This window comes from Corylus avellana, chromosome ca2 (genome assembly GCF_901000735.1).
Source record: "Corylus avellana chromosome ca2, CavTom2PMs-1.0".
NCBI lineage: Eukaryota > Viridiplantae > Streptophyta > Magnoliopsida > Fagales > Betulaceae > Corylus > Corylus avellana.
The window spans coordinates 28,056,284-28,080,136 of NC_081542.1; the positions used below are offsets into that span (position 1 = coordinate 28,056,284).

The 23,853-nt window shown below is 44.1% G+C and overlaps 1 protein-coding gene and 1 pseudogene across 1 annotated transcript; one reads left to right on the plus strand and one right to left on the minus strand.

Annotated features, from left to right (window-relative positions):
• Window positions 1–20,976, minus strand: part of LOC132169507 (uncharacterized) — a 29,213-nt pseudogene extending 8,237 nt beyond the window's left edge.
• On the plus strand, window positions 12,966–14,065 carry LOC132169506 (uncharacterized). Its single transcript, XM_059580534.1, has 2 exons — window positions 12,966–13,211; window positions 13,421–14,065. Exons 1-2 carry the CDS (start codon window positions 12,966–12,968, stop codon window positions 14,063–14,065), a joined length of 891 nt encoding a protein of 296 aa, XP_059436517.1.
• Window positions 20,977–23,853: the final 2,877 nt, after the last annotated feature.

Genomic DNA, 23,853 nt, shown 5'->3' on the forward strand with positions numbered 1-23,853 from the left:
AATAAATACATGAAGTAGTATATTAGAAGCCTGAGTAGAACAGTAGCGTACATATAACAAAAATAACAAAGGAGCCGGAGCCACTTACCAAAAAAAACTAAGGAGCCAAAGCTGAACTCTCTATTTGAATAGCAACAGCCCGTGGGTGAGCTGCAGTTCTACATGTAGGTCAAGTAGCATTCAACTCTAGCCATTGTTTTCCGCAATCCACATGAAAGAAGTGGCTACAATTTGTTAACTGTACCACTTCCTCATCACTTTGGAATTTGGCTAAGCAGATATGGCACTCTATCGGCTCTATCCCCTCCCTAAATCTATATGTTTCTAACGAATTTATGGCCTGTGGGTCAAGGCCATGGGCCATCATAACCACCTCCGCTTGCTCAACTATAAAATGCCTCACCTCAAAGGTATGAGGGACCACGAATACGCATACTAAGCTAATATATATATTGACTTAAGCATCAGAGAAGGAAACGCTGGCCAACACCCGGCACATCCTCTTAACGCGTGCTTTGGTTTTGCAGATTTACTAAAATGCTTACAGAATGGTGAACCACGAAAGGTGTAGCTCGGAGATTTGGATTCCCTTGAATTCATTGTGCCGAAAACTGCTTCAATAGTACCCCTACCCCGTAGCCTTGACCCACAGGCAATAAATTCGTTAGAAACCTATAGATTTAGGGAGGGGAGAGAGCCGATAGAGTGCCATATCTGCCTGGCCGAATTCCAAAGTGATGAGGAAGTGGTACAGTTAACAAACTGTAGCCACTTCTTTCATGTGGACTGCGGAAAACAATGGCTAGAGTTAAATGCTACTTGCCCTACATGTAGAACTGCAGCTCACCCACAGGCTGTTGCTATTCAAATAGAGAGTTTAGCTCTGGCTCCTTAGTTTTTTTTGGTAAGTGGCTCCGGCTCCTTAGTTATTTTTGTTATATGTACGCTACTGTTCTACTCAGGCTTCTAATATACTACTTCATGTATTTATTTGTGCAGGAATTTTTGGTGGGAGGCATTCCTGAATCAGGGTTTAGTTGCACACTTAAATATGTTTTGTTCAAATGGATCATGGGCCCACAATCTTCAAATGGGAAAAGAGTGGTACTAAGTGCATCCTTCCGTGTTAATCGGTTTACGCCCTTAGGGTCATGACATACCCTTTTTTTTTTTTTTTAAAAGCAAGTGTAACTTTATAATCTAAATAATATCTGATTTCTAAACATTTTTTTCCTTTAGATTTGCAAATTGCAATATTAACTCCATAACAACATCCACGGATCCGGCTTGCTTGCGGTTGAGAAAGTACCACATGTGTGTGGTAGAAACAACTGACGACTAAGATTCAATTTTGTATATTTTAAGTTGAACGACCTTGTAGAGAAAGTTTATGAAAAAAACACCTTAGAGATACCAAGTAAAGATTAATGGCACCGCTGGTTGGAGGCAAAGTAGGGTCCACACATCGCACACGAGAGAGAGAGAGAGAGAGAGACGTGAATGAAGGAAGGATTGGGTACTGCTTCGCTCAACCTTACCACTCCATTTTTTGTTAATTTGAATTTCTTCAAGCTTTTTTTATGGTATTTTTTTGGTAGGATATCTCATATCTACATAATTTATTGGTTTTTTATTTGACTTATGGTTTTAAGAAATCACTGCCTTTTGGTACTTATTTTCAACACTAACCTAAAACATTCGAACAAACTTCCAACTCAAATAAATCAACCATTAAAACTCCAACACACCCAATCGGCCATTCCCATGCTTCGATCTATAAGCTCAAAGTAAATTTCTCACCTTCCTAATCATCTACTTGCGTTAGCCCAAAAAGCCACCGTCTAACACTGTTCAGAATGAGCCTCCGGTTGGTCACAAAAGAGGGCTTTGATTTGGAACACCAAACACAACTTTACTGCAACTACTTTGAAGTACTCATCACCATCTTCGTTGTCTACACCTGTAGAACCGGGGAGAACAGAGACAGTTGTGGGTGCATTTTCTTGAAAACGGCGTCACGCGTTAAGGTGTTTTTTTTCTTAAATTTTATATACGATGTCGTTCAAGTTAAAAAATACGAAACTAAATCTCAGTCATCAATTTTTTCAATTTTTTCTACCGCACACATGCGGTACTTTTCTCAACCCCATGCAAGCCGATCCAACATCCACTATCTCTCTTTTGTTTTCCTAGGAGAAAATGGCCTACTCATGCATGGCTATACTAGAATGAGAGGAAGCGTGATGCTGGCTTCTTTCTTTCTCCAGTTCACATCCTTTTTTGTTTAATTTGTTTTTTGAATTCCAACTAGACAACATGACAATGACAGACACAAGTTACAAGCACATTGTCTCTCCATTAATCCTTTTGGCACAAAGTGAAGAATGAAGATGATGATGCTCTTTTATCTTTGTCACGTAATTACTAAATATAAGAGAATCTTTGTCACGTAAATACAAAGTGAAGATGATGATGTGCATGCAAGCTGATCCAACATCCACTATCTCTCTTTTATTTTCCTAGGAGAAAATGGCCTACTCATGCATGGCTATACTAGAATCAGAGGAAGTGTGAGGCTGGCTTCTTTCTTTCTCCAGTTCACATCTTTTTTGTTTAATTTGTTTTTTAATTCCACTGGACAACATGACAAAGACACAAGTCACAAACACATTGTCTCTCCATTAATCCTTTTGGCACAAAGTGAAGAATGAAGATGATGATGCTCTTTTATCTTTGTCACGTAATTACTAAATATAAGAGAATCTTTGTCACATAAATACAAAGTGAAGATGATGATGTGCATTCAAGCCAATCCAACATCCACTATCTCTCTTTGAGAGCTGCTGCTATACGGTTGTGGCAGAAAACATGGGTTTTCTACCCACCAATCACCACATGACATATCAGCATTTTAAGAAAAATGCAAAAACTTAAAAATGAGAACAAACTACCGAAACAAAAAAACAAAGTAACGAGGAAAACCACCAACTGCCGGCCACCTCCAGGCCACGGGGTGGCCGCACCGGCCATCCCTAGGCCACGGGGTGGCCGCGACGGCCACCCCTAGGCCATTTGGGGTGGCCCACTGGCCATCGCAGATCTGGCTAAGGGGTGGCGGGCACGCCACCCCTAGGCCATGGGGTGGCTCGCAAGTAGCGTATGAGGTGATTATTTATGAGGTTTGCTTGTGTTGGGGCGATTTATGAGGTGATAGTACGTGTTCCCTGCCATCGTCTTCTTCGAGACGCTTGTTTGAATCCTTTTGGGGGTCGTTTGAATCCTTTGGAGATACGTGGCAATTTTTGAAACACTTTTACGTCTACCGTGAGACTCTTGAATTTTTGAGTGACACTTGGCAAAGTTGGTTACCCTATTAATTGCTTGGACGCCTTAAAAACTAGGGTTGTTCTCCTTTTTCCTCATCACCGTCAAGCATCTTGCCTCTATCTTTGCTCCAAATTTGCTTTTCTTTTCTCTTTTTGCCCTTTGTGTTGTGATGGAATTCACTGGAGCTGCTCTCCATTCTCGACTCAAATCTTCAGATTTGGAGGTTTGTGGGGAGATATATAAGTTCCCTAAAGGTGTCCAAATCCGACTTCCTGCCGTCGGTGAAGGTGCTACCGGTCCAGAAAACAAGGATGAAATTTGTTTATTGCTCCAGATTCTGAAAGCCGGTTTCAGATTACTAGTTCCCTGGGTGATAGGGAGATTTTGTACATACTGAACTTGGCTCCTTTCCAAGTTTCCCCGAACGGCTGGAGAGTTCTAATAGGGATGGCCATCCTCTGGCCGGAGTTACACAAGGACCAGGGACTTTTGCAGATCATAGCGAGGGAGTTCTTTACTTATACACTGCTTTACGTCTTAACGACGAGGCGGATGATATTTGGAAGTTTCATGCCCGTAAGGCGAGGGCTGTATTTGAGCTTCCATATAGGATTTCTAAAATTAAGAACTGGAAGGACAAATTTTTCTTCATTTCTCGAGGATTTGAGTTTTTTGAGAACGAACCTTATGATTTTCCATTAAGATCTCAGTGGGGCTAGATTCCAAATGGAGCTTTGGATATACTTGTGCTTCCTAACTCTGTTCTGATCCATTTGCAAAGAGCCATTGATTGGGCCAAGGATTAAGTTACGGTCCGGAATTTCTGAACCCATGGTGATTGGTTGATCCGGGCGGAGCCCATGGAAGCGTCTCTTGGGTATAGAGGCCTATCAAACTTAAGTGAGGCCCAAAAGAGGGCACAGGAGCACAGGGCTAATAGCTTTCCTCACCTTTTCTTCCCTAGTACTCGCCTTGGCTGTCTGGCTGATGGGACGATCCCAAGTCGTCGACAGGGCTTCTTCAGGCCGAAAGCTCATTTTATGATCGTGATTCCTGAAGAGGATGTGAATGCTGCTGAAGAGGGAGGCCATGCTGGCGAGGAAGCGTGCCTTGTTGATGAGGAGGTGGGCCCTGCTGCTGGGTTTCGAGAAGCAGGCATTGAATTGTCTGGCAATCCTACTTCTATTGGGTCTGCAGCACCAAGTGATCAACAAGGTGTAGCAGCAGATCATATTTCTCCTAGGGAACGTTCATTTGCGAGGCCCATCAAACGAAGATGCCTACATAGGGATTCTGGGAGTCCATTAAATGCTATTCCTTTCCTTTCATCTGCTACGGGTAGTGACAGCGCCTCGGTTGAAAGGTCTATTAATGCCCTTGCTGGCGGACCAGGGGGTTCGCTTTCTGTTGATGGATCAGAGCGCTTTGTTGTTGGCGGGCCAGAGGTTTTTCCTTCTGTTGATGTATAGGGGGGTTCATTTGGTCTGCCGCAAGAGGTCCCTCTACTTCATTTCATCCTGATCTACATCCAACAGAAGCTGGAGCTAAAAAGGCGGTTTGGATGATGCCTTTGGCCATACAGCGGCCGGGCCAAACCGTTTTGTGTCTTTTTTTTTTTTTTTTTTGTTATTGTCTTCTTCATTAGCCAGCTAAACTGGATCGCCTAGCGTGGGTGAAGAAGTTCGTCGCCCAACTGTTATAAACATTTCTTCCTCTAAAGGTAGAGAGCCCTCGGATGAACGGGGTACTTTTGGTGACTGTGAGCCTGATGGTGGACCTGCTAAGGTAGTTGCATAAGAGGCTTTTTCGCACTGATGGCGGCCCCCGAGGATGATCAATTTGCCGAGGCTACCCTGGGGGAGACGCAGCCCCCGGTCACTCTGTGCATTGCCTCTGAGGATGAGGACTTTGTTGGGACGGTAACGGAGGAATTGCAGTCCCAACCTGAAGGGGATCCCATGGTTGTGGGGAATACTATTATTGGTACGGAGTCTGTTCATATGGAAGTCTTGGAATCTTTCGTAGGTGACGACACAGCCATGTAAAATTCCAGAGCGCCTTTGGTAGGTGTAGAGGAAGTGCTAGTCTTCTCTGTAGGCTTTTCAGAAGCTGCTACTACCGCTCCCCAAGTGTTTGAGGGTTTGCCTTACCTTGGGGTGAATTCTAATGCTGAAGGTCCGCTTGGAGCTTTGGTTCGTTTGCTAGGGCCAGCATTATCCTCTGTTCAGGTGAACCCCACAGCCCTTCAAGTTTGCTCTTCTTTGGCACAGGCCGCTTTGGATGCCGTGGCCATGTGTTATGGAATGGTTGTGGGGCACAGGGTGGCTAGCACTTCTCAGCAGCCCATTGTGTCGAAGTTGGAGTTGAGATTGGAGGCTACTTTGAGGGAGAATTCCCAACTTTGTGAACAGAACCGTGAGCTGTTGTTAGAGCTGGAAAGGCAGCAGTCCATGGAAACTGTATGTACCGAGTGTATCTGCCTTCAGGGTGTTTGCAGTGAAGCTGAGGCCAAGCTTGTGGCTTGTCGCAATCAAGCGATTGCTGTTGAGAATTCAGTGGCCTTTTATCGAGAGAGAGTTTAGATGGCTGAGAAATTGGCTAGGAATGCCTAATCTACAAGATACATGGCTGAGGTGGCATTAAGGGAAGCTGAACCTGAAATTCAGGGAGCTCGTGCCGCACAAAGACGTGCAGAATCCAAGGCTCTTAATGAGGCCAATTGAGCCGGGCAGAAAGAGTTGGTGATCCGGAGGATTCGAGAAGATGCCGCAAAGGATAGGGATGAGTTTTTTGCTCGATTACGCTTTCAGCACGGCCAAATCCTCGGTCTCAAAGAGGAGTTGTGGCGTGTTCCAGCAGCGAATCACAGTAGTTGGAGAGGTTTTCAGGGGTGGTTTCAGGGCGTGCCAAAATTTTTGGCGTGGAGAGTTTGGGCCAAGGGATCCTGAGACGGTGAGTTGGCAGGACAATCCCGTTGAAGTTCGACGGTCTTTGTTTGTAGCCAGGGATCGGGCTCTTAGGATCGCTTGTCCCCCTGTTTTCCGCCCTTGTCCATTGGTTGATGGGGAAGAACCTCCTGCTGAGGATAATGCATCTCTTGTAGATCTTGATAGTTAAGAAGATCTAAAGTATTTTTGTATGGTCTTACATCTAGGCTGTTGTTTGTTCCATTATTTTGTTTATGTACCTGCACTTTTCCTAGAATGAAACAAGTTTTATTAGTTTCAAAAATCCTTTGTGCTCATTGTGTGTTTGAGTTTTTCTTTGTGTGAAAAATGTTTGGGAAAAGGACCATTCCTAGGGGATCCTTTACATTGTGAAACTAGGAGATTAGGAGAAATATGTAGGCTACCCAACACCGTTTTAACTAGCTGTATAGAGGAGTACCGTTTTTAAACATGTACAGAGTATACCTCTACCAACCCGAGTGGGAAGATTACCTTTTAGTTTTCCATTATTCGAATGGAGGCGTTTAATTTGATGGCTATATGACACCGTTTTAACTAGTTGCATAGAGGAGTACCATTTTTTAAACATGTACGGAATATACCTCTACCAACCCGAGCGGGATGATGGCCCATCACCGTACCACAATACCTTAGTTTCACAGTAGAGTTTCCCTTTTGATATGTTTGTACATCTTATTTTTTCTGGAGATGGAGAGTGACATGGGACCGTTGGGTGATCCACCTAGAGTTTATTCTTGGGGGAAAGCATCCCCGGATTATCGGGGACTCTCCGATGCTTAAGTCAGAATGGGTATGCGGAATGTATAATGAAGTAAAATAAAGGAATGAGATTAAGCGAAGTTAATCACCTTTAGTTTGTTCTTGTTTCCCATTCTCAACGTTCCACCCTTGACGCTTCCTGATTTGTTCTCCTTTGCTTCTTTTGCTTATTCACGTTAGCTAAAAGAGGAGAAAAAATAAATAATATGCGGCTCATACCTGAGGGATGTAGGCTAATATCTTCTATCTCCTATTGCTGAATTCATTGGTAATAATGTCGGAGGTGTTTAGCATTCTAGGGGTGGATCAACGGTCTTCCGTCCAGTGTTTTGAGATGGTATGGCTCAAGCCATGGGGTGGCCGGCTTGCTGGGGGTGTCTCACAGGCCACCCCCGAGGCTTAGGGGCCAAGCCTAAGGCCAAGTTCTCTCTCGCCACAGCACGAGAATGCCACAAGGGCAAACCCTCACCGTGGTAGAGAGGCCTCTCTAAGCCTAAGGCCAAGTCCCATCTCACCACGGCATAAGACTGCCACAATGGCATACCCTCACCGTGACGAAGAGACTCCCCTCAGCCCTAGGCTAGATCCAGTCTTGCCTTGACATAAGATTGATGTAAAAGCATACCCTTGTCATCACCAGAAGATCAACACTAGCTCAGCATAGAAGACTGGCTCCTAATTGAGTGGGGTAAACTCGCACACAGGAGCAAAGCACAGAGAGGTCGCAAAGGAGAAACAACAAAAGAATATTGGCGTACGCAAGAACAATATTCACAAAGATTTGCCAAACAAAATCAAGTATAACATTCCATTTTTATAAATGCTCTTCTTAACAAAATGCTTGCATTTGCAACGTCTATGTACAGGAAAAATGTGAGCATATTAAAAGAAAGCTCCTAGAGTTCATCCTCGCTGGTCTCTGGCTCAGGCGAGGGAGACTTCTTCACAAGCTCTCTATAATCTAGGTTGAGAGCATCCGGGAGCTCTTCTTTCCTAATCTTCACGAGCTCCTCAATGGCATCAGGATCGACGACGAAGTCTCTCATCTTCAGGCTCTTAAACTTCGTCCGATCGGCGTCCACTCGCATAAGGGCCCGAAAAGTTTTGAAGCCCCAGACATATCCACGATACCAGCTGCGGTTGCGCACCACCGCCACCTTCCAAAGCTGGGAGTGATACCTCCTAAACATCCTAGATTGTTCTTGCAGCTTCAGTCGAAGCCCCACGATGAGGCCGTCCCTCTCCTTTATCTCAGCTTTATGAGCCGCACTCGGACCTCGTGAGCTAGCCGCAATGTTGGTCTGCACCCCGGAAGAAGCCCTTCTCCACGAAGCTTTAGATGCAGGTTTATCATGGATTTATTCTTCTCAGGTATCTTGACGACTATCGCGGCATGGGAAGCCTCGACCTTGGCCAAAGCCTCACCCTTATCGGTGACCTCAACAGTCATCGCAGCCCGGGAAGTTTCCACCTGCAACAAAGCTTCCTCCTTCTTAGCAACCTTCGCCACATCTACAGCATAAAAAGCCTTCATTTGGGCCAGCGCCTGGTCCCTTTAAGCAATTTTGGCGGCGTGGCGACATGCAGCCAGGGAGAACTCTTTCTCTCACTCCGCGCCCCTGGCTACCTTAGCGTCAAGAAGCGACTGAAGCCTCACTATCTCCCCTTCTCGCTCAGCCCTACAAGCCCTTTCAGTGTCAAGGAGGGTTTGGAGGCCAGTTAGCTCCTTCTCACGTTCTGCATCGCGAGCAGCCATCGCATCAAATAGTGATCTGAGCCAGGCAAGCTCCTTATCCATCTCCTCCCCCGCGCGACTTCGGCGTTGTGTAGCAACTGGAGGCTCGCCATCACATCGTTCTTCTCCACTGCTTCAGTCGCGGCTACCCTCTGAGCCTCCTCTGCCTCCGCCAAGAGACACCGGGCTTCCTCGAGTTGGCCCTTAGTTGAAGCCAGCGAGCCAAGCGCCTCCTTTAGCTCACCCGGGGCGTCAACCCCAGCCAGAATGACGCCATTTGTCCTGCTGGACAACCTCCCATTCTCTGAGACCATGCACGCCTCTGATGCATTGGCCTCCTTCACTTCCAACTGGAGCCTGTCCATCTTCTTCTTGGAGTTCGCCCGCTCCCAATCGAGTTTGGCATTGCACTCCTAGCAACTCTAGAGTTCTCCCTAGAGCTCATCAACGATAGCCTTCAACCGGTCAATCTCTAGAGCGGCGAAGGCAAGGTGGCAATCGTGAGTCGAGAAGAGGCGGGCCAGCTCCACCGATTGCTGTAATAGAAACTCATCAGTTAACCTCGGTGAAAAAGCCAATAGAAGAAGAAGCAGCAAGATGCTTACCAAAAAGAACCGCTGTCGCCATTCTTCCAAGAGGTCCGAACCCTCGCTCACGACAGGGGCGACCCCGAAAGGAAATGTCACCGCCAGGGCAGCATAGGGATCCGCCAACAAACCCTTGGAGGCCCACCAGCTAGACTGCCCTGCTTGGTCTCTTGCAACCCCCTCCTCTTTAGGAGTTGAAGTATGTCCATCTTCTGCGCTCGCCCTGCATGGAGACGACTGATCATGCATATCCCCTAGAAGAGGTTCACACCAAACGCAATCGCCTCCACCAGGGGAGATAGCGAATCCATTGCCGCCTCATGATCATCCTTAGGCGGAGAAGAGGAATCGCCTAATGTGCTTTGAACCCTTGCAGCTGGGGAAGCAAGCTCTTCAACTGGCCAAGGCATCCCTTCTCCTTCTGCCAGAGCTAGCAAACCACCTGCTGGAGATGCCACCAATAGAGGAATGACCTCGATCACAGTCTCAACCCTCGGCGAGAGGGTTCTCAGATCAGCTTCAACCCCTTCGCCCTCCGCAGGAGCCTCAAGATCGGCCACGACGAGGCTGGCTTTTGTTGGAGCGTTGCCGCCCTGAGGGGTAACCTTTGGCTGAATGCGAGGGTGAGGAACGCTTGGATCCAACCCCTGTCCTTAGGCGGAGATCTCGCTAAACATGAGGAGGCTTGACTCGTAGCGAAATCTCTTCAGCGAGGTCTCGCCCTCGGGGGCCTCCGCCCCTCTCTTCACAGCCTTTAGGGCTCCGCCCTTAGAATTCACCGCTCCTTTCTTCTTGGCAACCAGAGCTCCATCCTTCGCAAGCTTCGCCTTTCTGCTTTTCACCAAGGGAACCGGTCTCGCAGGGGATCTCTTTCCTACGGCAACCCCCGCCACGAGAAGCCCACGGAGAGTAAAAGTCCATTTGCCCTGGGGATAACCCAGGTCAAGCTCCAAGTTTTCCTTGGTGATAAGCTTCTCCGCTTGAACCTCATCTGGATGGGTCGCAGCCCAGTTGTGGACCTGCTCTATGTTGGCCATCTCTGTGGCGCTGAGAGACTTGGGAGCGTGGATGCAACTTGATCGAGGAACTCCCCACCTTATCGAGACAAAAGGCGAAGTGTTGCAATATCTGTCTCTCGCAAACAACTCCCAGTGAGTACTTGAGAGGAAAAAGAAGCCCCGCTCGAAGTGGTCGCCAGGATGCCACTTCTCGGGCTGAACGATGAGCTTCAAGGGACACCCTTGGAAGCCCAATCATGTCCAAACCTTGACGGTCGGTAGAAGCTCAGGAACTCTCTCGCGGACGGTTGCTGACCAGGCCCGTAGATCATGGGCCAGAATATATTAAAGGCCAACAACAGTACCCAGCCGTTGGACTTGATTTGGCTCGAGGCTAAATTTAGTTTCGCGAGGAGCTCGCAGATCATGGGTGGAAGCGGGAGGACCAACCCCGCTCTGAACATCGCCTCATAAACGGTGACCTCCTGGTTAATAGAATAAGGGGTTGCCCCCTCGCTGCTGTTGGGAATCCAAATGACCACGTCCTTGGGGATGGCGTAGGTATCTCGCAAACGCCGCACGTCCTTGGCGGTGAGCGTTGATCGCCATTCAAGGTACGAGTTAGGAGCGTCCTCGACGGCAGCACTTTTTCCCTTGTGCTAGCCCACAACCGCAAGCAACTCCAACTTCCTCTTGCCCATGAGAAAGGCGATTTCCAGTGCTAGCTGTGAGGGAAGGCGAGTAGTGCGGGATTGAATAAAAAAGAGAGCGACGCTTAGACGCAAGCGAAAGACTGTTGGCTGAAGAAAAGGAAGAAGTAAGTCTAAAAAGGGGGACAGAGGGTTGGAAGAACCATTATATACATATATGGAAAAAAATTTGGGCCCCACCATGCTGACAAGCAATTAAAAGGAAAAAAACCCCTAAAACTCAACTCATGCCACGCCCATTGGAATTCTGCACGCTTTCATCCGTGCCTATATAAAAGCTGGCATCGAAGGCATATTTTTCACTTTGGCCATCCTGGAGAACCGTCAAATATCATCTTCTTCAAGTTGCCATTTGTGCGACTTCCTTCCTTTCTATTTCAACAGGAAGGTGTACTTGGTCGCTACTGTCCCCAAAATCCTAGACTACCGTCTGTTCCTTGATTCTTCCAACCCTCTGTCCCCCTTTTTAGACTGACTTCTTCCTTTTCTTCAGCCAACAGTCTCTTGCTTGCATCTGAGCGTCGCCCACAGTTTGATTCGATCCAGCACTACTCGCCTTCCCTCACAGCTAGCGCCAGAAATTGCCTTTCTCATAGGCAAAAGGAAGTCGAAGTTGCCTGCAGTTGCGGGCCAGGACAAGGGGAAAAGTGCTGCCGTCGAGGACGCTCCTGACACGTACCTTGAATGGCGATCAACGCTCACCAACATGGGCGTACGGCGTTTGCGAGATACATACGCCATCCCCGAGGACGTGGTCATCCAGATTCCCAATACCAGCGAGAGGGCAACCCCTTCTACGTATAATAGCGAGGTCACCGTTTATGAGGCGATGTTCAGAGCGGGATTGGTCCTCCCGCTTCAACACATGATCCGCAAGCTCCTCGTGCAACTAAGTTTAGCCTCAAGCCAAATCAAGCCCAACAGATGGGTGCTGCTTGTTGCCTTTAATATATTGTGGCCCAGATCTTCGAGCCTGGTCAGCAACCGTCCGCGAGAAAGTTCCTGAGCTTCTACCGACCGTCAAGGTTTGGACACGACTGAGGCTTCCAGAGGCGTCCCTCGAAGCTCATCGTTCTGCAAGAGAAGTGGCATCCTGGCGACCACTTCGAGCGGGGCTTCTTTTTCATCTCAAGTACTCACTGGGAGTTGTCTGCGAGGGAAAGATACTGCAACACTCCACCTTCTATCCCGATAAGGTGGGGAGTCCCTTGATCAAGTCGTATCAATGCTCCCAAGACTCTCAGCGCCACAGAGAAGGCCAACATAGAGCAGGTCCGCAACTGGGCTGCGACCCATCCGGATGAGGTTCAAGCGGAGAAGCTTGTCACCAAGGAAAACTTGGAGCTTTACCTGGGTTATCCCCAGGGCAAATGGACCGTCACTCTTCGTGGTCTTCTCGCCGAGGGGGTTGCCGAAGGAAAGAGATCCCCTGTGAGGCCCGTTCCCTTGGTGAAAAGGAAAGGGGCAAAGCCTGCGAAGGATAAAGATCCGGTTGCCAAGAAGAAAGGAGTGCAGAATTCTAAAGGCGGAGCCCCAAAGGCTGTGAAGAGAGGGGTGGAGGCCCCCGAGGGCGAGACCTCGTCGAAGAGATCTCGCTACGAGTCTAACCTCCTCGTGTTCAGCGAGATCTCCGCCTAAGGATAGGGGTTGGATCCAAGCGATCCTCGCCCTCGCATTCAGCCAAAGGTTACCCCTCAGGGCGGCAACGCTCCAACAAAAGCCAGCCTCGTCGTGGCAGATCTTGAGGCTCCTGCGGAGGGCGAAGGGGTTGAAGCTGATCTGAGAACCCCCTCGCCGAGGGTTGAGGCTGTGATCGAGGTCATTTCCCTATTGGTGGCATCTCCAGCAGGTGGTTTCTAGCTCTGGCAGATGGAGAGGGGATGCCTTGGCCAGTTGAAGAGGTTGCTTCCCCAACTTCAAGGGTTCAAAGCACAGTAGGCGACCCCTCTTCTCCGCCTAAGGATGATTATGAGGCGGCGATGGATTCGCTATCTCCCCTGGTGGAGGAGATTGCGTCTGGTGTAAACCTCCTTCGGGGGGACATGCATGATGAGTCATCCCCTCGCCGAGCGAGCACAGAAGATGCACACACTTCTCCTGAAGAGGAGGGGGTCGCAGGAGACCTAGTAGGACTGTCTAGCTGGTAGGAGTCCAAGGGTTTGTTGGCGGATCCCTGTACTGCCCTAGCAGCGACATTTCCTTCCGAGGTTGCCGCTGTCGCGAGCGAGGGTTCGGACATCTTGGAAGAATTGCGAAAGTGGTTCTTTTTGGTAAGCATCTTGCTACTTCTTCTATTTGCTTTTTCACCGGGTTAACTAATGAGTTTTTATTGCAGCAATCGGTGGAGCTGGCCCGCCTCTTCTCGACTCGCGATTGCCGCCTCGCCTTTACCGCTCCAGAGATTGACTGGTTGAAGGTTACCGTTGATGAATTCCAGGGAGATATCCGGAGTTGCGAGGAGTGCATTGCCAAACTCAATTGGGAGCGGGCAGACTCCAAGAAGAAGATGGGCAGGCTTCAATTGGAAGTGAGGGAGGCCAAGGCATCAAAGGCACGCATGGCCGCAGAGAATGGGAGGTTGACTAGCAGGACAAATGGCGCCATTCTGGCTATGGTTGATGCTCGGGGCGAGCTAAAGAACGCACTTGACTCACTTGTTTCAACTGAGGGCCAACTCGAGGAAGCTCGGTCTCTCTTGGCAGAGGCAGAGGAGGCTCGGACGGTAGCCGTGGCTGAAGCAGCGGAGAAGAACGATGCAATGGCGTGCCTCCAATTGCTATACACCGCCAAAGTCGCGCGGGGGGAGAAGCATAAGGAGCTCGCCGGGCTCATATCGTTCTCTGATGTGAAGGCTGCTCGCGATGCAGAACGCGAAAAGGAGCTAACTGGCCTCCAAACACTCCTTGACACTGAAAGGGCTTGTAGGGCTGAGCGAGAAGGGGAGATAGCGAGGCTTCAGTCGCTTCTTGCGTGGAGGTAGCCAGGGGCTCGGAGTGAGAGAAAGAGTTCTCCCTAGCTGCATCTCGCCTCGCCGTCAAAATTGCTCAGAGGGACTAGGCGCTGGCCCAAATGGAGGATTCTTATTCTGCGGAGGTGGCGAAGGTTGCCGAGAAGGAGGAAGCTCTGTCGCAGGCGGAAACTTCCCGGGCTGCGATGACTTCTGAGCTCGCCGATAAAGGTGAGGCTTTGGCCAAGACCGAGGCTTCCCATGCCGCGATAGTTGTCAAGATCGCTGAGAAGAATAAATCCCTAATAAATCTGCATCTGAAGCTTCGTGGAGAAGGGCTTCTTCCGGGGTGGAGACCATCATTGCGACAAGCTCGCGAGGTCCTAGTGCGGCTCATAAAGTTGAGATAAAGGAGAGGGACGACCTCATCATGGTGCTTCGACTGAAGCTGCGAGAGCAATCTAGGATGTTGAGGAGATATCACTCCCTGCTTTGGAAGGTGGCAGTGGTGCGCAACCACGGCTAGTATCGCGGATATGTCTGGGGCTTCGAAACTTTCCGGGCCCTTATGAGAATGGACACCGATCGAACGATTTGAGAGCCTGAAGATGAGCGACTTCGTCATCGATCCTGATGCCATTGAGGAACTCGTGAAGATTGGGAAAGAAGAGCTCCCGGATGCTCCCAACCTAGATTATAGAGAGCTTGTGAAGAAGTCTCCCTCGCCTGAGCCAGAGACCAGCGAGGATGAATTCTAAGAACTTTCTTTTAATGTGCTCACATTTTTCCTATACATAGACGTTGCAAACGCACGCATTTTGTTAAGAAGAACATTTATAAAAATGGAATGTTATTTGTGATTTTGTTTGGCAATCTTTGTGAATAGGAAAAATGTATAATAAATCCACGAATCAACCTTCCAAAATTTAAAGAGAGCTGCTGCTATACGGTTGTGGCAGAAAACATGGGTTTTCTGCCCACCAATCACCACATGACACATTAACATTTTAAGAAAAATGCAAAAACTTAAAATGAGAACAAAACACCAAAACCAAAAAAAAAAAGGGCAGTCACGAGGAGAACCACCACCCCCATCTGGGTGGCCGGCGTGGCCACCCCCAGGCCACGGGGTGGCCGCGCCAGCCATCCCTAGGCCACGGGGTGGCCACGCCAGCCACCCTTAGGCCATCTAGCACTGCAAGAATTTAGGTCTTTAAGGGTGACATTATTTGGACGCTAAAAGTCCTAAAGTGGACGCTGTTGACTAGAGCGTCGACTTTTGGACGCTAATGGGTTGGACGCTAATCGTCCGACCCTAATCATCAAATGTGTGATTATCAGCGTCCACTTATAAGTGGACCCTAATGATCACTTTTAGCGTCGACAATGTGGACGCTAAAAGTCATGTATTTTTGTCGCTGAAGCTAGAGTCAACGGAAGGCAGAGTCGACGCTACACTATAAGTGGACGCTGATAATCACTTTTAGCGTCGACAATGTGGACGCTAAAAGTCATGTATTTTTGTCGCTGAAGCTAGAGTCAACGGAAGGCAGAGTCAACGCTAGTGCTACACTATCAGCATCCACTCAAAGTGGATGCTAATGGTGGACTATTAGCGTCCACTGTTTTGGTCCTAAAAAATAAAAAAAAATAAAAAAAAAATAAAAAAAAAAATCAACCATCAGTGTCCAAAGTATAGTGGACGTTGATGGTTAACTATTAACGTCGACTAAAGTGGATGCTAATGCTCAAAAAAAAAAAAAAAAAATCAACTATCAACGTCTAACGAGTGGACGCTGATGGTGAACCATTAGCTGGCCCACTATGATTCCAAAAAAATTAAAAATCAACCATCAGCCCATTAATGTGGACGCTTAATGATCCAAAAAAAAAATTAAAATAATCATCAACCAAACTAGAGTGGACCGATGGGCACTATTAGCGCCAACTAAATTGGACGCTAATGAGTCTGACATTCTTAAAAAAAAATAAAACATTATTAGGGTCAATTCGACCTTAAAATGTTTTATTATTATTTTTAAAAAAAAATTTTTTTTTTTTTTCTAAAAAAAAAAAAACAGCAATTTTAAAAGATGAGGTTATATTCAAAAGATATATAAATGATCCTAATTAAAAGAAACAATAAAAAAGTCATGACAAAAGAACACCAAAAAGGCAACCAAAAGTTTCTAGCCATGCATATTGCTTATCAAATTGAAAAATTTAAAGTCAAATGATTACAAATACAAAAATTCAGTCTGCCGATAAGAGAAATATGAACATTACAATTCACAATGTCCAAAAGAACATGCTCAAAACACCAAAAGGAAGATTTTCTAATTGTAAAGTAAAGGATAAATATGCAAACAAGGAAGTTATGTTGCTGACAAGAAAGCTTGAAAAAAAAAACAAAAAATTAGGTCGTCCTTATGTCATATGAGACACGCTATTCCTCCATCTCCTTTTCAAATTTACCATTAAATGTGAATCTTACATGTCTAATGATGAATTTGAAAAACATATAAATGGAAAATGGAAGGGAAATAAAAAAATAAAAAAAATAAATAACATTTCTCGTGTCAAATATGCTCAATGTGTCTAATTAAGAAAGCAATACAAGTGTTAAGCTTCTACTTACAATAATCAAGTCAGGACATGGCAGCAAACTAATAATTAATGCCAACTCTTTAACTGGCTTATAGAGATGAAATCGCCTAAAGACTAAGCCAACCTATAGCAGCACATGCATCTATGTAACAGTAGCGGATTACCTCATTAACCAAAAGTAATAGTTCATAGAATGCATATAATCTTAAAAAACGTAAAATAACAAACCTGCGGGTTCTAGGGTGCTGGCCACGGATGCAGAGGAGATCCGAGGAAGAACGAGAGAGATCAAAGAAGAAGATGAAGAGACCCAACGTGAGCGCCGATTGCAGAATCCCGCACCCCTTGCAATCCCTTTGAAATGAACGAAACGCGCTTTTAGTTTTTTTTTTTTTTCTAAGAATAAAGGGCAGATTAAGGAAGAGTTAAAATAAAATAAAAAAATAAAATGTAGATATAATGAACCAAATAGATGCAGGAAGCTTTTTGGAATCTTCTTCAATTTTCAACAGTTCCATGTTTTGCTTGAAGAAGAATTTGCTCTTGCGTGCAAGGTCTTATTTTTACAACTAAACACACACGCACACGCACATACACACACAAAACAATATTTGGAAAGACCAGACCAACCTTTTTGCGTTCTTGACGAATATTTTTCCTCTTACTTTGTTTCATGTCCATCAAAAACTCATCAAAACTGCAGCACAAAAAGAGATCCCCTCACACTACATTATTTGTGCATAAAACTGAGTCTTGCAGCTAAAAAGACGAGGCATTCAGAGATTTACTGCCACAACTTGTTCTAATTATACAATGCTTAGACTTATGCTGATGTCTAATAGAGGAAAAGCTACTGAGGTAATTCTTACAACAATGTCCTTCCATGTTCAGGTACTTTTCTATAAAAATGTTTGTCTTCAACCTTGAAGACAGAAAAACTTGGCAGGATCAGAAACCAGAAGGGATGAATTACTCACAAATAATATAGAGTAGAATATATGCCTACAGAAATTATTTTTCAGCATTTGGTAGGTATGCCTACAAAATTCCAGCCAAACTGAATAAGCTGGAAGCCTTAAAGAAAACCAAAAGGCAATCTATATAATATTGCAGAAGTTCATGACTCCTGGGCTTATTTTTCTCCAGACCTTATGATTTGGCCACCCTTGTAGCCAAGCTGGATCAATCAATAGATGTGTGTGTGTGTGATATATGAAGAAATGGCATTCATCGGATTGTCTTCAAGGGATGTGCCAAGATGCAGCAATAGAATTTGATATAAAATAAATAGATGAATGAAGAACAATGACTATGTAAACCAATTATCATATTAATGAAGTCACCGTACCATGACTAAAAAACTGTTTTAGTATCACTTACTTCTTATAGTTACGATTTTTCCAGTGGTACTGCATTCCAATCCTCTGCAGAAAACCTTTTCCCTTCAGTTTTTGCCACTCATTTTCAGTGGGAAGGTGATATGCAGCGATGAAAGCTGGGACTGTAAAACATATAAAATAACCTTAAGTAACCAGGGCAACAAAACTCAAAGCAAGTAATCAATTCTTGAGTGGATCACAATCCAAAGGTAGAAAAAACCATAGAAGTGCTCTTTACTTAATTATCTAAATATCTTAGTGAGGAAATCTCATAATGCAGTTCCAATCTTTTCGCCTTGAAACACAATTTGTGCTTTGATATTTATAATTGTGTAGATCACAATCATAAGATTAGCTACCATTTTGTGCTTTGATATTTAGATAAGCCCTTCTTTTTTTTTCTTCTACTTATCACTTATGAGATTGTGTTTCAAGGCGGAAAGATTGCAACTGTATTATGAGATTTCCTCACTAAGATATCAGATCTTTTCCTCTTTAATAATCATTTTCCACCCCTAGTAAGTAGAGACAAAAATCAGAGGAACCCTTTGCTTATCTCAGCAGAGCACCTGCAAAGCATTTCTCAGTTTCTTCTCTCCCTGCTGAATTAAACCAAAAAAAAAAAAAAAAAAAGGAGAAATTTTACGTTGTGTGTTTGTGTGTAATTTCAACAAATGTTACACCACTCAATAACTTTTTATATATTATAACAATACTTTGCAAAGCCACATCATTAGATTAAATATCCTCTCAAGGTTTATCATGCAAACCAGATTTCACAACAACTTGATTTTTTTTGTATTCTTAGCACTAATCTAGAAAATAAAAGGAAATGATATATCTGATTTAGACACAAAAATAAAAAGTCACGTTGTTTCATGAGTCCCACATGGATACAAGTGGAGGAATTTTTCAGTTACCAACTCCCACAATAATGTGTCTCATTTTTTCTCAGAGTTAGTGAAACAACTTCTTTAGTCAAAATAAGTTTGCAATAGATAGAGAGCAGAGCTATATAAAATAGATTAGCGTGAACAAAGTGATGAGTGAAAATAAAGACCCATTTGATAAATCCAACACCTTGGCCGCTAGATCCTTCAGAGCAGAGACCATAATGTCAAAAACTTGATCTTTGAAAGGGGTATTACGAAGTAAAATTCTTGGACCAATTACTGGAGTAAAAGGTACACAGCATTGCAACTTTGGATAATATCTTGCCCCAAAACTGTAGTACGCATCAGCCCAAGAATGATCAAAAACAAATTCACCATAGGAATGGATGCAGATAGAAATAAAAGCAGATTATCATCAGGAAGGAGATAATATAAGGAATTTTAGAACAAAGTACAACAGAACTTGTTGTACATCAGGTTTGCTCGACAGAGGTAGGTACACGAAGTGGTCTTTGCCTTGGAGGGGTTCCCTGTCATTAAAAAAAAAAAGAACTTGCTGTGTTAACAAAATAGCAGATGCTAAACCTTTTAAGATAGAGTGGAACAACACCTAAAATATTTTCACATTCATCCTTAGCAATTATGTGACGCGGCATCCATCCAGTTTCCTGAAACAAAATTTAAGCTGATAATTGATACAACAGTCAAATCTTTAGTTCATTCACATCAAACACATGGTTAAAGACATATAATATTAACGGAGATATCTGAAGGATCATCAATAGAGAATTTGTTTTTTTTTTTTAAATGATTACTCACAATCTTTCACATGAAAATGAAGTTATGGTATTTTCCCCACAAATAAAGCAAAACCTTCCACATTTTCAGTAACATGAACAAGGAGGAAGTGAAAACCGCCACAAAGAACAACTGTATAAGCAAACACACACACAAAATAAACTATTGACCATTCAATTTAACTCTTGAGTTAAAAAGAACAGAGAATATTCATTTCAAGTGCTAGGTGAGCGCCGATTGCAGAGTCCCGCACCCCTTGCAATCCCTTTGAAATGAACGAGAACGCGCTTTTAGTTTTTTTTTTTTTTAAGAATAAAGGGCAGATTAAGGAAGAGTTAAAATAAAATGTAGATATAATGAACCAAATAGATGCAGGAAGCTTTTTGGAATCTTCTTCAATTTTCAACAGGTGCTGAACTTCCTTCAATTTATGAGAAGAGAACAGAGAAGAAAAAAACCCTTCTTAATTACTAATCAAAAAACCAGCGTGACTCTGGCAAGGAATGCATACCTCATTTGTTTCTGAACCACATGTTATATAACCATCAGCAGTGGATAAACCCACAAAATTCTGAGGAAGCAAGACGTGCAAAGTTTAACCGACCAAGAAAAGGGAGAAAAAATCAGATTCTTAATCAAACCAAGATAACTGCTAGATGTGAGATCAGAGGGAAACGTGAGAGATGAAGAAGAGGGAAAGGTGAGAGACGAAAGAAAGGCATAATCCACCCGTAGCCCCGTAGTTCTACCCCTGAACCAATCCACCCTGTGAAATTAACCAAATTAAGGAAAAGAAAACAAAAAAAATTCAAATAAGTCAAATTATGCTGAGCCTGGTTCTGGTGAAAATAGATCCAGCGAACCCGTTATACAGAGCTTGAACCGAACCCTCGCCAGTCGCCACCCTGCGAAACAAAGAAAATCACCCTCATAATTCACAATTATTTCCATTAATACCTCTCACAAACGGTTTTTCTCTGCGAAAGTAACTCACAGGATTGGGAGCTTTGAACGCCGAGGACCCATCAACGATTACGACGTCGTCTGAACCCCCAAGAGACAGGGGCATGGGAATCCTCCCGGAATCTCCGGCGCCGGCGCCAGCGACGCCACGGGACATCAAGAACTGGTGCTGGAGCAACATGGCAGCCGCGGCCGCAGCCGTGGCAGAGGGAGACGACGAGGACTTGGGGGCCCTGCCCGCTAATCTGGTTGTTGCGGAGCTTGGAGGCGAGAGTGGCTGAGTCGTCGAAGTGGAAAGCGACATTGTTGTCGGGGTTAGACGGCGGCGTTTCGTTGGAGAGGTGGCATGGTGGAGAACATTTGCACGAGAAAGTCGTCGTGGGTGGTGAATCTGGGAGCTCTGGATCTGTTGCGACTTGTTGCTGCTGTTGTTGTTGGTGGTGGTGGTGATCAGGGCGGAACCAGGAATTTTTATTTGGGGACGAACTTATGTCGACTTGAGTGGCGGTAATAAGGAGGAATTGAACTTCTGAGATTTTTGAACCATTAAAAAGAGTGTTTTCACCCCACGTTCATTCGTTTATGTGCCAAGGCGCCAACAAAATTAATTCCCTAAATTTCAAGAAGTGAAATGAATATTAAATGAGGTTAAAAAGAGAGAGAGGAGGAGGAGGATTGTCATTCACTGCTGTCTTAAATGCTGCAGAGGAGCAGAGGCTGGAACGAATAGAGTCGAAAATCAGTTGAGTGAATATATACAAAGAAATGTTTTGGGGCACTTATTTTGAAAAAACTCTAAAATCTGGATTTTTTTTCTTTCTAAGCCCCTAATAAGAGGGGTTGCACAGAACACACTGGTGATGATTGTGAAGGTCCTGGAGGGAGATTTGAGGTGGGTTCAGGAGAAAGAGAAGGAGAGGGAGAGAGAGAGTTTAGTTGAATGGGAAGTGAAGGAAACAGAGGGAAGGCATTTGAGAGGTGATCAAGCTTTGTCTGTCGCTGTGTTTCTCTTTCGCTTGCTCTGTCTCTCTCTGTTGGATGTTTATTTCACGGGATTAATTTCTATTTCTGGTAAGCCTGGGTTCTCCAACTATTACCATAATCGGCAAAAGTCAGGTTGCTTTTGCCGACCACATCAATTACGAATTACGACTTTACGAGTGTCCCTATTTTGTTTATTGGACAGCCAAGGACCACCTTTTTCCATGAAACTATAGTCATGCCATCCCTTCATTCATACTGCACCAATGATTTTTTGTGCATGCTTTTAATTAAAAGTCATGATGAGTCATACCAATCAACCGAGTTCCTTTTTTTTTTTTTTTTCTTGGATTAGTATAGTAAATTAATGAACCTATTTTCTTCCACATTTTTAATTCATCATTTATTACGTCACTAACGAGATAATGCCATTTTTTTTAACATATTTTAATAAATATTAGGGAAATCATATATAAAGTCCTTAGGTAAACGCGTTTTTATTAAAAACTCTTTGGGTATTTTTTTTTGAAAATTTTGTTTCTGGGTCACTCGAAACTACCAAAAAACTCCTTACCGTCACCGCCACCCCTGGCCACCCTTCAAATTTTTTTATTTTTTATTTTTTTAAGATTTAATTTTTTAAATTAAATAAATAAATAACTAATATTTTAATTAGATAAAACGGTGAGTTTTGAGTGGACTAATGGAAGTTAACAAAAATTGACGGTAGGGAGTTTTCTAGTAGTTTCGAGTGACACAGGGACTAAATTTCTAAAAAAAAAAATACCCAGGGAGTTTTTAATAAAAGCGCGTTTACCTAAGGATTTTATATATGATTTCTCTAAATATTAAGTCTCAGTTTGAAACTTGAGATATTTTTAAGAGCACTCCTTGGAGCTTCAACAAATTCATTTTTTTGATTATTTGTAAAGTAATGACCTCCCCATTAGAGAACATTTGAGGATAATCAGGATATATATATATATATATATATATATATATATATATGAATGAAAGAATTTATAGATGCAACTATTCTCAATCAAGAGACATCTCATACGAACCTGTCACCCATGGGAAATAATTGTATATGTGGGGGCTACACATCATTAATTATAGTGTCTTCACCTCACATGAACTTTCATATTCCACTTGAGCAACTTTACACTAATTTAACCAAACCAAAATGACACATATTTGAAGAATCTTCCTAAAACAGCAAAAGTTACATGTGGTAGAATGACCCATCTCTCTCTCTCTCTCAATCTCTCAATTATATATTATATTTCACTTGTTAGCTGTATCTGAGATCCAACTTTTCCTTTTAACTGGTTGACAATCCAAAAGTTTTGATGATCGAAAACACCATGAAAGTGAAAACTTACATTACGTAGATCACTATGTTTGGTCGGAGATATAAAGAAAGTGACAAAGCAAAAAAGCATCTAAGGATGAACGAAGTGTTTCCATTAAAATTTTAAACCATTAAAATTTGCCATCCTTTGGTTCTTTCTTGAAGAAGCTTTTGATTAAACAAGTGTAACCAAAGAAGTCCTTCCGGGCATGGAAAAAATAGAGAGCAATTGCATAGTGACTCAACAAGATTAAACATTTCCCGGGAACAAGATTCACCCGAGCACCAAACAAATCACCGAGAAAATTATGCACCAAGAAAATTATTGAACCTATTTTCTTCTCGTGTTTTAAATTTAATTCATCATTCATTAAGTCACCAACGAGATAATGCCATTTTTTCTCTTACAATTTGATAGTTAAAGTCCAACTCTTTGGACACAAATTTTTTTCAACGGTTTAAAATAAATTATTTTTTTTATATACTTCTCCCACTAAATTATAAACTAATGACCGAATTGATGAGGTCCACGTAGCTTTCTCTTTACATTGTGTTTTCGTTCTTTGAAACTTTTGGATCATCTACTAGTTCAATGGAAAGTTACGTCAATTTTGTATGTGAAATATGCTGTATATATTTATAAGACCCAAGCCCATGATGGCAGCCCTTTCTCCCACTACCCTCTGTCACCGGTATGAGGTAGACATGCATGATGTCACATAGACGAATAAAGACGAATAAAGAACGGCTTCGTTTGGCAAGGGAAGGTCCAGCACTGTAGCTGGAACGGTACTGTTCCAGCTACAGTGCTGGCTGACACAGAACTGACATTTTCAGATTAAAAAA

Coding starts and splice junctions, on each gene's coding strand:
- LOC132169506 (XM_059580534.1), top strand. CDS start 12,966: ATGCCTTGGCCAGTTGAAGAGGTTGCTTCCCCAACTTCAAGGGTTCAA. Junction 13,212..13,420: donor AGGGGGTCGCAGGAGACCTA/GTAGGACTGTCT, acceptor TTTTTATTGCAG/CAATCGGTGGAGCTGGCCCG.